Raw genomic sequence first — 14624 nt, forward strand, 5'->3', positions numbered from 1 at the left:
CACTGACGTCATCATTTTATAAACACATCAAATATATTTATTATACTATGGTGTATTCTGATTTATGAGGTAAATACAAATATTAATATTTCATCAAAATTAGTCCCGTATTATGTGCGTTAGAGACTAACAAATCTACAAGCTCACAGAATTCCGCATTTAGAACATCACCAGGATTTTCCGTGAATTTCATCAAAACAATTTTCCTACAACGAAAATGTTACATAACAGTGAATTCTCTTAATTGTAAATTGACCCCCTAACGACTTGTCTGGTTACGACCTAGCTATACTGCTCTCGGAGGAGATATACGCGGTGTGTATTGAGATGCAAGCCGAAATAACAGTTGTGAACTGATTAACATGAATGTTGCCAGGTTACGGAAAAAACGGATAATGATAATTGTTTGGGATTATCCTACTGATATAAGAAATGTGAAATTTTGTAAGAATGTATGGTTGTATGATTGTTACCCTTTTACTAAAAAAACTACTGGATGGGTTTTGATGAAACTTTACAATAATATAGCTTACATATCAGAATAATACATAGGTATACTGTGTGTATTTCATCTTCCAAGCCGGCTGGTCTCCGTGGAAGAGTACGACCACAACCCTCCAGGAAAACCACAAAAACAAAAAACCACTAAACTGAACAAAGACTTTAAGAATTGTATAAAAATTGGTACTTATAATGTCAGGTCTCTGTCATCAATACACCGATACTTAGAACTCAATAATGCATTGAAAGATATAAAATGCGACATACTAGGACTCTCAGAAACAAGAAAAATGGGCTGCCACATAGAAGAGTATTCAGACTATGTTTTCTGCTATATAGGAGAAACAAAGGGATTGTATGGAGTCGGATTTTTAATAAAAAAGGCATGGAAAAACAATATAACTAACTTCACTGGCATTTCGGAGAGAGTAGCGCTACTTCAAATGAATTTTGGCGGACTAGACATTTCTATAATTCAGGCATACGCACCCACGGAAAAATCAGACGATACAGAAATACAAAAATTCTACAATGATCTGAAAAAAGCTCACACACTATCCAATGAGAAAATCATAATATTAGGAGACTTCAATGCAAAAATAGGGCAACCCAAAAAAGAAGAAAAACTCGTCATGGGACAGTACGGGCTAGGCCAAAGAAACGAAAGAGGCGAAAGACTGCTAGAATATGCATTGGAATATAGACTAGCAATAATCAACACTTATTTCAAAAAAAGACCAAGCAGAAGATGGACTTGGAAGTCACCAGACGAAAAAGTTAAAAACGAAATCGACTACATCATGACAAATGTCCCAAAAATAGTCCAAAATTATGAAGTTCTCAACAACGTAAAGTTTCAAACAGACCATAGACTACTTAGAGCAACAGTTTTATTGAGTCAAGTGAAAAAAAATAGAAAAGGCTTTAAACCACCACCAAAAATCCCAAAAAATGAAGAAGAAACAAGATACTACATAGACAGCCTCAAATCGAACATCGATACCAAACTAGCAGATACCAGAAACGTTCAATCTTACTATGATGCGCTAGAAATAGCTATAACAAAAAGTTTAACTAGTAAAAACAATACAAAAAAAGAAAAACGACACAAAATATTTAGCGAAGAAACACTAGCCTTAATTAACAAACGCAGTGAATTAACTCTAAGAAAGAATAAAGATGCTGATACAAAGAAAGAACTAACCAAATTACATAAGGAAACTAGCAAAGCGATTAAAAGAGACTATAGTAAGCACAGGCAAAGGATAATAACAGAAAATTTAAATGAATTCCGAAGCACAAAGAGAGCATTTAAAGAATTGAACTTAAGAAAAACTTGGATACAAAAACTAGAAGGCCAACATAAAGAAATTACAACAAGACAAGAAATCGTACAGCAGGCAACTTCTTTCTACCAAGAATTATACAAAAACAAAAATAAAACCATCAAGGAAGCCAACGATTCACACAACTGTTATAACACGGAAACAATTAGACCGATAGAAGAAAAAGATACATACGCCCAGCTGAAGCATCTAAAATCAGATAAAAGTCCTGGTCCCGACGCAATAACCAATGAAGCTCTGAAAATAGGCGCACCAGTTTTACTTAAGCCTCTCACAGAATTATTCAATCTCATACTAGAAGCTGAAATCGTACCAATCCAATGGTGCACGTCGGACATCATATTACTATATAAAAAAGGAAACCCCCTCGATATCAACAACTATAGACCAATTAGCTTACTGGCAAATATATACAAAATCTTCTCATCTATAATTCTTAAACGCATAACACAAGAGATTGAAAGGGCACAACCAATAGAACAAGCTGGCTTTCGTTCTGGGTTTAGCACACTAGACCATATACAGGCACTAGAACAAGTTATAGAAAAATACGAAGAGTTTAATAAGCCACTCTATCTAGGTTTTATCGACTACAGCAAAGCCTTTGACAGCATAAGCCACAACTCTATATGGAAATCACTAAAGAAATTAAACATAAATTCGAAATATATAAATATTATAAAATATATATATATACAACATAAGTTATGTGAAGCTAGAATCTAGAGGTGATGCAATTAATATTGAAAAAGGAGTAAGACAGGGGGACCCCCTGTCACCTAAGCTGTTTATCGCGGTTCTAGAAGATGTATTTCGAAACACAGACTGGAAAAATAGAGGTATAAAAATAAACAACAGGTATCTAAACCATCTCAGATTTGCGGACAACATAGTTATGCTGTCTGAAACAGCAAATGAATTACAAGATATGGTCCGCTCTCTTGTTCAAGCGAGCTCACAAGTAGGATAAGAGATGAATGCTACAAAAACCAAAATCATGACAAACAGCATAGAACGACCCATCAATGTAAAAGGAAAAACTATAGAATATGTCTACAGTTACATCTACCTAGGCAAACAAATATCATTTTTAAAAACGCACAATGAAGACGAAATTGAAAGAAGAACAAACATAGCCTGGAAGAAATTTTGGTCACTCAGAGAAATTTTAAAAGGAGACTACTCAATAAACCTTAAGAAAACTGTATTAGACACCTGTATACTGCCTTGTCTAATGTATGGCTGCCAAACTTGGGTATACACGACAAGAGCAAAACAAAGAATCATAACAACACAAAGAGCTATGGAGAGGAGTATACTAAACATAAGAAAAATTCAAAAAGTCAGGAGCAAAGTAATAAGACAGAAAACAAAGATGACAGATGCCCTCACACAAGCTCTAAAATTGAAATGGCAGTGGGCAGGTCACGTATTAAGATACACAGACACCAGGTGGACAGTCAACACTACAATCTGGAAAGGGCCAATTGGCAAAAGAAGGGTAGGGAGACCGAAAAGACGATGGGCTGACGACATAACCGAAATAATAGGAAAGGACTGGCAAACGATCGGCAAGGACAGAGATCAGTGGAAAGGACTGGAGGAGGCCTTCACCCGAGGAGGGGTCCATATCCAATAACAAAAATTAACTCGTACTAACATTTAGACAATAAGCATTAATAACTAACTAAACACTAACAAATAAATGCCACATTGCAAATGAAAGTTCAGGATAAGGAAATACAGGCTTTTTTATTTATATTTTATTTATTTTATTATACTGTGTGTATTTATAAGGGTATACTGTGAATAACACAAAATGTAACGATAAGTGTCAAGTACCTAAGTAGGAAAAAATCCACCATCATATTCTGACACAAAAACCGTTGGAGTTACCCATATATAATGTAAAATGGAAATGTTAAATAGTCCCACAAAAATGCCCACGACAGTACAGTGTATAACTAGTCAGGTCATAAGTATTGTCACACAGCAAAAACTTTTCTTTTAGAATGCTGGCCACAAAAAAGTTTATTGAATTCGAATTTCGAATTGTTCATGAAAATAAAAACGTATACTTTTAGAATTTTACTCATTTTTAAATATGGAGTGGACGCTTTTAAAAAAGACCGTGTTGCAGTTATTGCGTTGCATCGTTGCGGTTACGCGCCAATTCAAGTTTTTAACATACTGAAAATTTTAAATATAACCAAAAGATTCGTTTATCGTACCATCAAACGATACAATGGAGACTCTAGTGTAGATGACAGGTCAAGAAGTGGTCGCCCTCGGTCTGTTAGGACTTCAGCAGTGATAAAAGCTGTGAAGGCGCGAATTCAAAGAAATCCCAAACGTAAGCAGAAACTGTTGGCCCTTCAGATGGGGTTAAGCAGAACCACGGTGAAAAGGGTATTAAATGAAGACTTAGGGCTTCGGGCATGTCGAAGAAAAACAGGACATCGTTTGAATGCTCTTCTAATGGACCTGAGACTGAAGAGATGCCGCGCTTTGTTGAAGCGGTACGCGGGAAAAAAATATCGGGAAATTCTTTTTCGGATGAAAAAATTTTTACCGTAGAAGAGAGCTACAACAAACAAAATGATAAGGTGTACGCACACAGTAGTGAAGAAGCGAGCAACCGTATTCCGCGTGTCCAACGAGGTCATTTTCCATCCTCGCTCATGGTATGGTTGGGAGTTTCTTATTAGGGCTTAACAGAGGTACATTTTTGTGAGAAAGGTGTAAAAACGAATGCAGTTGTGTATCAAAATACAGTCCTGACGAACCTTGTGGTACCTGTTTCTCATACCATGTTCAATAACAGGCACTGGGTATTCCAACAAGATTCGGCGCCAGTTCATAGAGCGAAAAGCACACAAGACTGGCTGGCGGCGCGTGAAATCGACTTCATCCGGCACGAAGACTGGCCCTCCTCCAGTCCAGATTTGAATCCGTTCGATTACAAGATATGGCAGCACTTGGAGGAAAAGGCGTGCTCAAAGCCTCATCCCAATTTGGAGTCACTCAAAACATCCTTGATTAAGGCAGCCGCCGATATTGACATGGACCTCGTTCGTGCTGTGATAGACGACTGGCCGCGCAGATTGAAGGCCTGTATTCAAAATCACGGAGGTCATTTTGAATAAACTTTAGTGTCATAAGAATCTATGTTTTGTTAAGTTCATTTTGGTATATGAATGGTTACATAATGAATAAACTTGTTTCAATTATTTTACATTAAACATGTGACAGAATTTATGACCTGACTAGGTATGTTTATTTTATGCCTAAGCCATTATCGCCAAAATAGTAAACCGTAAATACAATAAAAAATGATAACGCACAATTAGTAGTAACAAATTGATCTTCATATCAAAATAACCTACTGATATCGCATATGGTATTTAAAGTAGATAAAGTTTGTCTATACACCACATGATTTGGACAAATATTTGAATAGTTATGACAATAAACAACAGAGTGGGCGATATCATGAAAGATAAAGATAGAAAATTCATTAAGATCAATAAAAAATTACAGCGAAGCTCGGGCGGGTCGCTAGTAAGACATATTTCGTTTTCGAAGGATAATCGAGCCAAGTCTCTTTTATTGTTGTAGTATATTTTAGTTTTTATTGCACTAGTTGCCGTTTGAAGTCGTCGTGGCCTAAAGGATAAGACGTCCGGTGCATTCGTATCAGGCGATGCAACAGTGTTCGAATCCAGCTGGCAGGTACCAATATTTTTAATGAAATCCGTACTTAAGGAATGTTCACGATTGACTTCCACGGTGAAGGATTAAAACACATTATGTAGTAATAATCAAACCCACAAAATTAAAATTTGCGTAATTACTGGCGGTAGGACGTCTTGTGAGTCCGCATGGGTAGGTACCACCACCCTGCCTATTTATGCCGTGAAGCAGTAATCCGTTTCGGTTTGAAGGGTGAGGTAGCCGTTGTAACTATACTGAGACCTTAGAACTCATATCTCAAGGTAGGTGGCGGTATTTACGTTGTAGATGTCTATGGGCTCCGGTAACCACTTATAACCAGGCCGTGAGCACGTCCACAGTGCAGGACCGGTCTTTGTGGCGGGGCTTGGGGGAGGTCTATGTCCAGCAGTGGACGTCTGTGGGCTGATAAAAAGAGCACGTCCACCCAAATAAGCAACAAAAGAATAAAAAAGTTGGAAGCTCACATCCCCCATGCATTGGTGTAACGTCGACCTCTATATTGGAATGCATGAATACTTGGGAGATGGAAATATGCAGAATTGTTGTCAATGCCCGTGCGGGCTTACAATACCTTATATTAAGTAAGAGCAGCTTAAGAGAGACCTTTTTTTCTTTTCTCTTAATAAAGAGACCAAGTATTTTCATATAAAATTTTTCGTTAAGATTAAATTTACATTCAGTTATTATTCAATTTACTTCAAGCATTTTCTCAACATTGGCTCTTGGAATTTTGTTATAACCCTCGATATTATAAACAGGAATATTCTACATCCACTTGTGTTCCGGCTATATCTTCGGTCCCAGATTCCATTCTGTCGTGGAGTTGGAGAACACGATTGAGACTTCAATGTCATGTCTGTGTTCAGTCGACATATTTGTTGGACATGCTTCTCTAGCCTCACTTAAAATCTATATATTAATACGTGAAGCAAAAACTTTGTATCCCTTTTTACGAAAATTGCGCGGACGGAGGAGTATAAAATTTTCCACACTTATAAAGAATATAGAGAAGAAGTGAACAATGTTAATATCTTTTTAAAATAATGCATAAAAGATACATTAAATCAATAAAAAAAGCATTACACACACTACATACCATGTATTTGACGCACACACGCATGCATACTATTTATTGTCAAAGTTTTGTTCTTGACGTCTGTTGTCAAATTGAGATTAAATATTGTTTGTCTTTGCTAATATTTTTTATAGTGTAGTCTTGGCGATATTTGTGCTTATAGAAGTATAAAATACAATCATAATAGTGTACAAACTTACAATTCCAATTAATTATAGTCGAATTCCGACTACTGCGGGACCTCTAGTAAATTTAAGATACGTGAAACGTGCTGAGCTGTAGAGGTCATATACATATTTAGACATTTTTATTTAACTTTCCTTCTTTAATTGTTTGAATGCTGTTTGTTAGTTTTATTTGCTCTTTCTTTTCATTTTCTTAGTTTTATTGTTATAGGAGTACCTACATATATGTGTATTGTTTTTATATTATTATTTAATAAAAAAAGCAATTCCTGAGGACTTTTAATCCAATCAAATTTGTGCATGTTGTGCTTACACCGAGATGAATGAACTAAATTCAATTCATTTCACTGTACTCATTTTTTTTCTTCATTTAAGTTGAATGAGAAAGTGTGTAGATTTAATCCAGTTGTGTGAACTTAATAAATAAATAAAATGTCTCGAGATATTTCCCACAATGGATCGCGGCATCTTTTCGATGATCAATGCCAAAATTTCGACTATCTGCAAGGGCTTTTAAACGTATCTCTTGTGCTTTGAGTACTTCCGGTGATTTACGATCACTGTAATTTCACAACTCAGTAAATTGTATTAGAGTATCTTTTTGCGAAAACAACCTATTCCAGGGACAAGCTAAAAAATTGCAGAGTAACAAAGTTGCCATTCAATATCTGAAGTGTGCGACAAACATAGCGAAGTATATCATCATCATCATCCTTTCCTATTACCCTCTGCTGGGGTGTAGGGCTCGAATCAAATTTTTCCATTTACATCGGTCTTGGGCAGTCTGTTCTAGCTCCTCCCACGTCATGCCCAAGACCCCTAGCTCCTGCTTCACCGAGCGACGCCAAGTTGTTCTGGGGCGGCCTCTCTTCCTTTTGCCAGACACTTTCCAGGGCAGTATATATATAGCGAAGTATATAAGTCAAGTAATTAACTGTTTTGCAGTTAAATAAAATGAATCACGCTCGTGTGTTGGCCGGAACAAAATTGCCACTTGCATTCACTGGATGCAATAAAATTTAATAAATATCGCCACTGAAGTACTCCTGCCGTTGGCTTGTAGCACTATTTATTCAGAATGTTTCGAAGTTCGTGTGGGTTGTTGACGCGTAGTTAATTTTACATTACTGTTTTTGTGGTAGAGTTCATTCTGAGCCCCGACGGGTAAGTATCATACTGTTCATTTCCAGTGCGAAGCCGTTAAGGGTGGTTTTTTGAGGGTGGGAGCCTTTACACACCAAAATTAATATTTCGGCCTCCTGATTTGACGAGTTGCGATCCACGTCCATCCTCGTGAATTATCTTCTTTAAATGCATAAAATCAAAGGCAATATCAGAACGTACCATCTTGCCACGTACCATCCGGCTATGGAATAAACTCCCCTCCACAGTGTTTCCCGAGCGCTATGACATGTCTTTCTTCTAAAGAGGCTTGTGGAGACTATTAAGCGGTAGGCAGCGACTTGGCTCTGCCCCTGGCATTGCTGAAGTCCATGGGCGACGGTAACCACTCACCATCGGTGGGCAGTTTGCTTATCTACAAGGGCAATAAAAAAAAAGTAGACTAAAGTTTTCAATCAGTGCGTCCTACCAGCTATGACAGAGTCGATACGACGACACTCACAGTACGGCTAGTCCGTTAGCTTAAGGTCGCTCGACGAGCCATTGAAAGAGCTATTCGCGGTACTCCTCTAAATGACTAAATCAGAAGGTTATTTGACAGAGAACTAAAATCATTGGCATATCCCAAGAGTCCAAGGAGTGGAAACCGCGAACCATAAGCGTAATGTGCGCCACTGTCGGCAAGTGGTGCGATGACTTGCAAAGGGTGGTTGATAAGACATAGAAGAGGAAAGCCAAAGAACTGGCTCAATGATATAATTTGGGAGAGACCTATGTTCGGCAGGGGACGACTATAGGTCAATGATGATGATGACAATCTCGTTTTCCGAGTTCGAGTTTTCTTACAGGAAACCGAATTTAGCGGCATGGATAACCAAGAATATTCAAAGTACATAAGCCCTTGAAATCAAGAACATTACTAAAACAATTCAAAATACAGAAGTTAATTCTCACATATCACCCAATTTATAACAATACTGGAATATAGTGATTATAGCGTCCGCCATTATAACGGAGTTGTTTGAAACAGTTTTAATGTATTGTAGTGTATCATTTATGGTAAAAGTTTCTCTTAGCTTTTTGTTTACCAAAATAGCTTTCACGTCTTTGATAAATTACACGTTTGTAAGCTATTACTATTGATATTGGAAGATATTTTGAAGCTCTTTATTTTTAGTACTTACTGTAAACTCTGGTGGTTCAATGGAACAAATCATGGCTCTAGTCATCCTTTTTTTATTGCTTAGATGGGTGGATGAACTCACGGCCCACTTGGTTTTAAGTGGTTACTGAAGCCCATAGACATCTACAACGTAAATGCCGCCACCCACCTCGAGAGATGAGTTCTAAGGTCTCAGTTTTTATATTATAACGGCTGCTCTACCCTTCAAACTGAAACGCATTACTGTTTCACGGCAGAAATAGGCAGAGTGGTGGTACCTACCCCTGCAGAGTCACAAGACGTTCTCCCACCAGTAATTACGCAAATTATAATTTTGCGGAATTGATTTTTTTATGTACCTAGTACAAAGTCTATAGTATCAATAATTAAATTAATTAGATTGTACTCATCTACCCACTCATGTAAAGCTTTCCTTCTTTGAGAACGGTTAGCTGGTAGATAACTCAATTGTTGAGTTAAGCTCGCCATTTTTTATATCTTATCGCAATTACTGTATTATATTAACTGTGTGTACAAATAAAGAATAAAATAAAATAAATAAATAAATAAAGTACCCACTCTTACTATTTTTCTCTCCTGCCATTTTTCTCCGCCGTCCTCTTCTGTGTCCATTTTTCCCCGCTTACCCTAACGTGTCTCATCCCTACTACAGTCATCGCTCCCACTAACAGTGTTGCCACATGGCAATCCGAAAATTCTATTAAATAATAATAGAATTTTTAACATAATAAATGTTAAACTGTAATTATTTTATATTGCTGGATAAATTAATGACTGATTACAAAATATCAAGCTTCTAATTTAATTATCGAAAACTTCTAAAAATATTGTGACTAAAAAAATATATTGAAAAAAGAGAAGGGTAGTAGCGCTTAAAAAAACAGCACTTAAACTAAAAGAAAGAAAGGAAGAGAAACAGAGTAACCTATATGATATCTCGTCATGAAAGGCCTGGAGGACCTTGGTTAAATACAGAACGCCAAGTCCCAGCAGTATCCTAGATTAAAACTTATATCAACACCCTCTCAAACACTACATCAGCGTGTCTAACATAATACCACCCAAGAGACTGAATCAACTTTCTTATAACTCAAAGACATGGAGAGACCTCGTTATCTTTCCGGCTTTTGAAAAAAGGCCCTCAAGGATACATTAAGATAATATTACATGATCTTAAATTTCTTACGAGAATTTGAGATTACACTACAGGATTAAGGCAGAGCGCATACTGTATGAACGTTCTTTTTTTTTTGTCTGGGGCCGAACTTGGTACGAGGTGTCCCCGCAGGGTATGTGGGACTTGACGCTCTGCAGGTGTTGGGAGCAGACCGCGGGCCCAAGGATGTTTTAGAGCCCTACCCACCAAACGACCCCCCTTGCACTCATTCACCCAACGTCCGATCTGCACCTGGGGTCAGCACCCAGTCAGAGTAGGGGGTTCCCGCGGTCAGCACTACAACCAGACTCGCGGCACCTCCCCTAGGACGTCCGGCCAACGGATCGTCGAGACGATAGTCAACGACTCTACATCGGCCGTCTTGGTACGGCAAAATGACAGGCCGCCACAGGCGGTGCCGCTGGTGTTCCGGAATACCCCGCTGATGTCGTACGATCCGAAGTTTCTTGACATCCTATAACCGATCGAAGGGCATAAACAATCTGCCATGTTTCTTTTAGCTCACTAGTTGTAGCTTTATGTGGGTGAAAGTATCCTCCGTGCACCGAAAGCTTACTGTAAAACTGTTACTGTTCTATTTATCCCAGCTACATACTTCTACTATATTACATTTTCTGTTAACCCAACAATTTATCAAGAAATTTATTTTAATAGAAAATTGGTAAGTCGATCAGGAGCAATACGTGCATCCTTTGCTACAGGTTCACAAGTCGAGTCTGGAAACGGACAAGCCTGATTGCTACAAACCAAGAAGCAATCGTTTCTAATGCAGTTATTATTCATTAACAACTAAAGATGTTCGACCAGCCCATACCGTGGGCCCCGAAGGTCAAATATTTAGGCGTCACCCTCCACAATAGGATGACATTCCGCCCTCACATCAAGACGGTACGCGACCGTGCCGCCTTCATTCTAGGACGTCTCTACCCGATGATATGTAGGCGAAGTAAAATGTCCCTTAGAAATAAGGTGACACTCTACAAAATTTGCATACGCCCCGTCATGACCTATGCAAGTGTAGTGTTCGCTCACGCGGCCCGCACTCACTTAAAATCCTTCCAAATTGTTCAATTCCGTTTTTGCAGGATAGCCGTCGGAGCCCCGTGGTTCGTCAGGAACGTCGACCTCCATGACGACCTGGACTTAGAGTCCATCAGTAAGTATCTTCAGTCGGCGTCGATGCGCCACTTCGATAAAGCGGCATGACACGAGAACCCTCTCATCGTGGCCGCCGGTAACTACATTCCCGATCCTGCGGACAGAATGGAAAGCAGTCGACGTCGCCCAAAACACGTCATCTCGGATCCTCCCGATCCACTAACGGTGCTTTTAGGTACTTCAAGCACCGGTCACCGTTCTCGTCGAACCCGTCGCTTGCGACGAAGGGCTCGACGAGTAAATTGACTCTCAGATACAGCCCACTGAATTTCTCGCCGGATCTTCTCAGTGGGTCGCGTTTCCGATCCGGTGGTAGATTCTGCGAAGCACGGCTCTTGCTAGGGTTTGTGTTAGCAACGTCATCAGGTTTGAGCCCCGTGAGCTCACCTACAAACGTTAGAGTTACGCTGGAATAGCCTCTCAAGGCTACCAGCTTAGGTAGAAAAAAAAAAAATACAACTATGTTGCTAACAGACTTACTCCTTCACGTCATGTACACGATTTAGAAAAAACTATGCCAATACCGAGTCTTTCTTCAATATTTTTTACTGGTGGTAGGACGTCTTGTGAGTCCGCACGGGTAAACACCACCATTCTACCTAATTCTGCTTTGAATCAGTAATGCCTTTTGGCTTAAAGGGTGCAGCAGCCATTTTGGTGTAAAATATATACCTTAGAACTCTTGCCTCGAGGTGAGAAGCACCATTTACGTTGTAAATGTGTATGGGCACCGGTAATCGCTTAGCACCGGGTAGGCCGTGAGCTCGTCCTCCCATCTAAGTAATAAAAAAGAAATCTATAAATAAAAAAGTAGATGTGTGTATGTTCCCCAATAAACTCTGAAACAGCTAGACCTATTTCAACAAAAAAACTTACAATTTCCAACATTAAGTCTTCCAAAAACATTTAAGGCTCCCGTGTGGTAACTTATAAAATTTCCTATGGGTCCTATACAATTCAAAGCAATAGAAAGTTATTATAATATTCTTGATTTTCCTCGTCGGACGTCGAAATCTTTTATATCGATTGGACAGAACTATTGCACCAGTAGGATAAAAAATAGCATATATGGCTTCAAAATTGGTACAGTGGTTTAGGCGTCAAAAATATTATTTTGTATATAGCTTTACGTTGGACAGCTTATAAGTAAACCAACTGATAACGATGTTGGCCACGATATTAAATGCTGCTATGACGAACTGCATCTTTCCCGCGGCGTGGAAAGAAGCGGACGTTATCGGCATACACAAGCCGGGCAAACCGAATAACGAAACCGCGAGTTACCGCCCCATCAGTCTCCTCCCAGCGATAGGCAAATTATACGAACGGCTCCTTCGTAAACGCCTCTGGGATTTCGTATCCGCGAATAAAATTCTTATAGACGAGCAGTTTGGATTCCGCGCCAGACACTCGTGCGTCCATCAAGTGCACCGCCTCACGGAGCACATCTTACTAGGGCTGAACAGGCGGAAACCCATTCCGACAGGAGCCCTCTTCTTCGATATAGCGAAGGCGTTCGACAAAGTCTGGCACAACGGTTTGATATTCAAACTGTATAACATGGGAGTGCCAGACAGACTCGTGCTCATCATACGAGACTACTTGTCGAACCGTTCGTTCCGATATCGAGTCGAGGGAACGCGTTCCCGGCCCCGTCACGTCACAGCCGGAGTCCCGCAAGGCTCCGCCCTCTCCCCGTTACTATTCAGTTTGTATATCAACGATATACCCCGGTCTCCGGAGACCCATCTGGCGCTCTTCGCCGATGACACCGCCATCTACTACTCGTGTAGGAAGAAGGCGTTGCTTCATCGACGACTTCAGACCGCAGCTACCACCATGGGACAGTGGTTCCGGAAGTGGCGCATCGACATTAACCCCACGAAAAGCACAGCGGTGCTCTTCAAAAGGGGTCGCCCTCCGAACACCACGCTGAGCATCCCCCTCCCGACTAGGCGCGTCAATACCCCCGCCCCCGCCGTTCGCCCGATCACGATGTTCGACCAGCCCATACCGTGGGCCCCGAAGGTCAAATATTTAGGCGTCACCCTCGACAGTAGGATGACATTCCGCCCCCACATTAAGACGGTACGCGACCGTGCCGCCTTCATTCTAGGACGTCTCTACCCGATGATATGTAGGCGAAGTAAAATGTCCCTTAGAAATAAGGTGACACTCTACAAAACTTGCATACGCCCCGTCATGACCTATGCAAGTGTAGTGTTCGCTCACGCGGCCCGCATACACCTAAAAACATTTCAAATTATTCAATCCCGTTTTTGCAGGATAGCCGTCGGAGCCCCGTGGTTCGTCAGGAACGTCGACCTCCATGACGACCTGGACTTAGAGTCCATCAGTAAGTATCTGCAGTCGGCGTCCATGCGCCACTTCGATAAAGCGGCACGACACGAGAACCCTCTCATCGTGGCCGCCGGTAACTACATTCCCGATCCTGCGGACAGAATGGAAAGCAGTCGACGTCGCCCAAAACACGTCATCTCGGATCCGCCCGATCCACTAACGGTGCTTTTAGGTAATTCAAGCACCGGTCACCGTTCTCGTCGAACCCGTCGCTTGCGACGAAGGGCTCGACGAGTAAATTAACTCTCAGACACAGCCCACTGAGTTTCTCGCCGGATCTTCTCAGTGGGTCGCGTTTCCGATCCGGTGGTAGATTCTGCGAAGCACGACTCTTGCTAGGGTTCGTGTTAGCAACGTCATCAGGTTTGAGCCCCGTGAGCTCACCTACAAAAGTTAGGGTTACGCTGACATAGCCTCTCAAGGCTCTCAGCTTAGGTAGGAAAAAAAAAAAAAAAAAAAAACTTATAAGTAAATATCAAAAACAGCGCCGCAAACTTTGTTTGTATGATCAGAATTTGAATAATAACTTATATTCTGCTTCAAATCTCTGTCTACTGGTGAAAATAACATAAAAATCTTTCCAATAATACCGGAAATGTATGCGAACAAAGAAACAGACAGACAGAAAAAAATTCAAACATTTACTGATTCATGTTTTAATAATAATAATATTAAAATCATTTATTGCCTTTCACACAAATAAAATAAAATAAAATACAAATAAAAGAAAAGGAAAAAAAAGAAAAAAAGGCAAAAGGAGGTGGTTCAGCTATCCCTGTAG

At 40.1% G+C, this 14624-nt stretch overlaps 1 protein-coding gene across 1 annotated transcript; it reads left to right on the forward strand.

Moving 5' to 3' along the window:
• Positions 1–791: 791 nt before the first annotated feature.
• LOC149499541 (uncharacterized) lies at positions 792–3486 on the forward strand. Its single transcript, XM_089739784.1, has 2 exons — positions 792–2170; positions 2907–3486. Exons 1-2 carry the CDS (start codon positions 792–794, stop codon positions 3484–3486), a joined length of 1959 nt encoding a protein of 652 aa, XP_089595910.1.
• The last annotated feature ends 11138 nt before the right edge of the window (positions 3487–14624 follow it).

Source organism: Bombyx mandarina, chromosome A1 (genome assembly GCF_030267445.1).
Source record: "Bombyx mandarina strain Sakado chromosome A1, ASM3026744v2".
NCBI lineage: Eukaryota > Metazoa > Arthropoda > Insecta > Lepidoptera > Bombycidae > Bombyx > Bombyx mandarina.

Bases quoted from the DNA above. Each gene is read 5' to 3' on its own strand.
- LOC149499541 (XM_089739784.1), top strand. From the start codon at position 792: ATGGGCTGCCACATAGAAGAGTATTCAGACTATGTTTTCTGCTATATA. The intron at 2,171-2,906 runs GTGCACGTCGGA...ATATGTCTACAG, and splicing joins GAAATCGTACCAATCCAATG to TTACATCTACCTAGGCAAAC.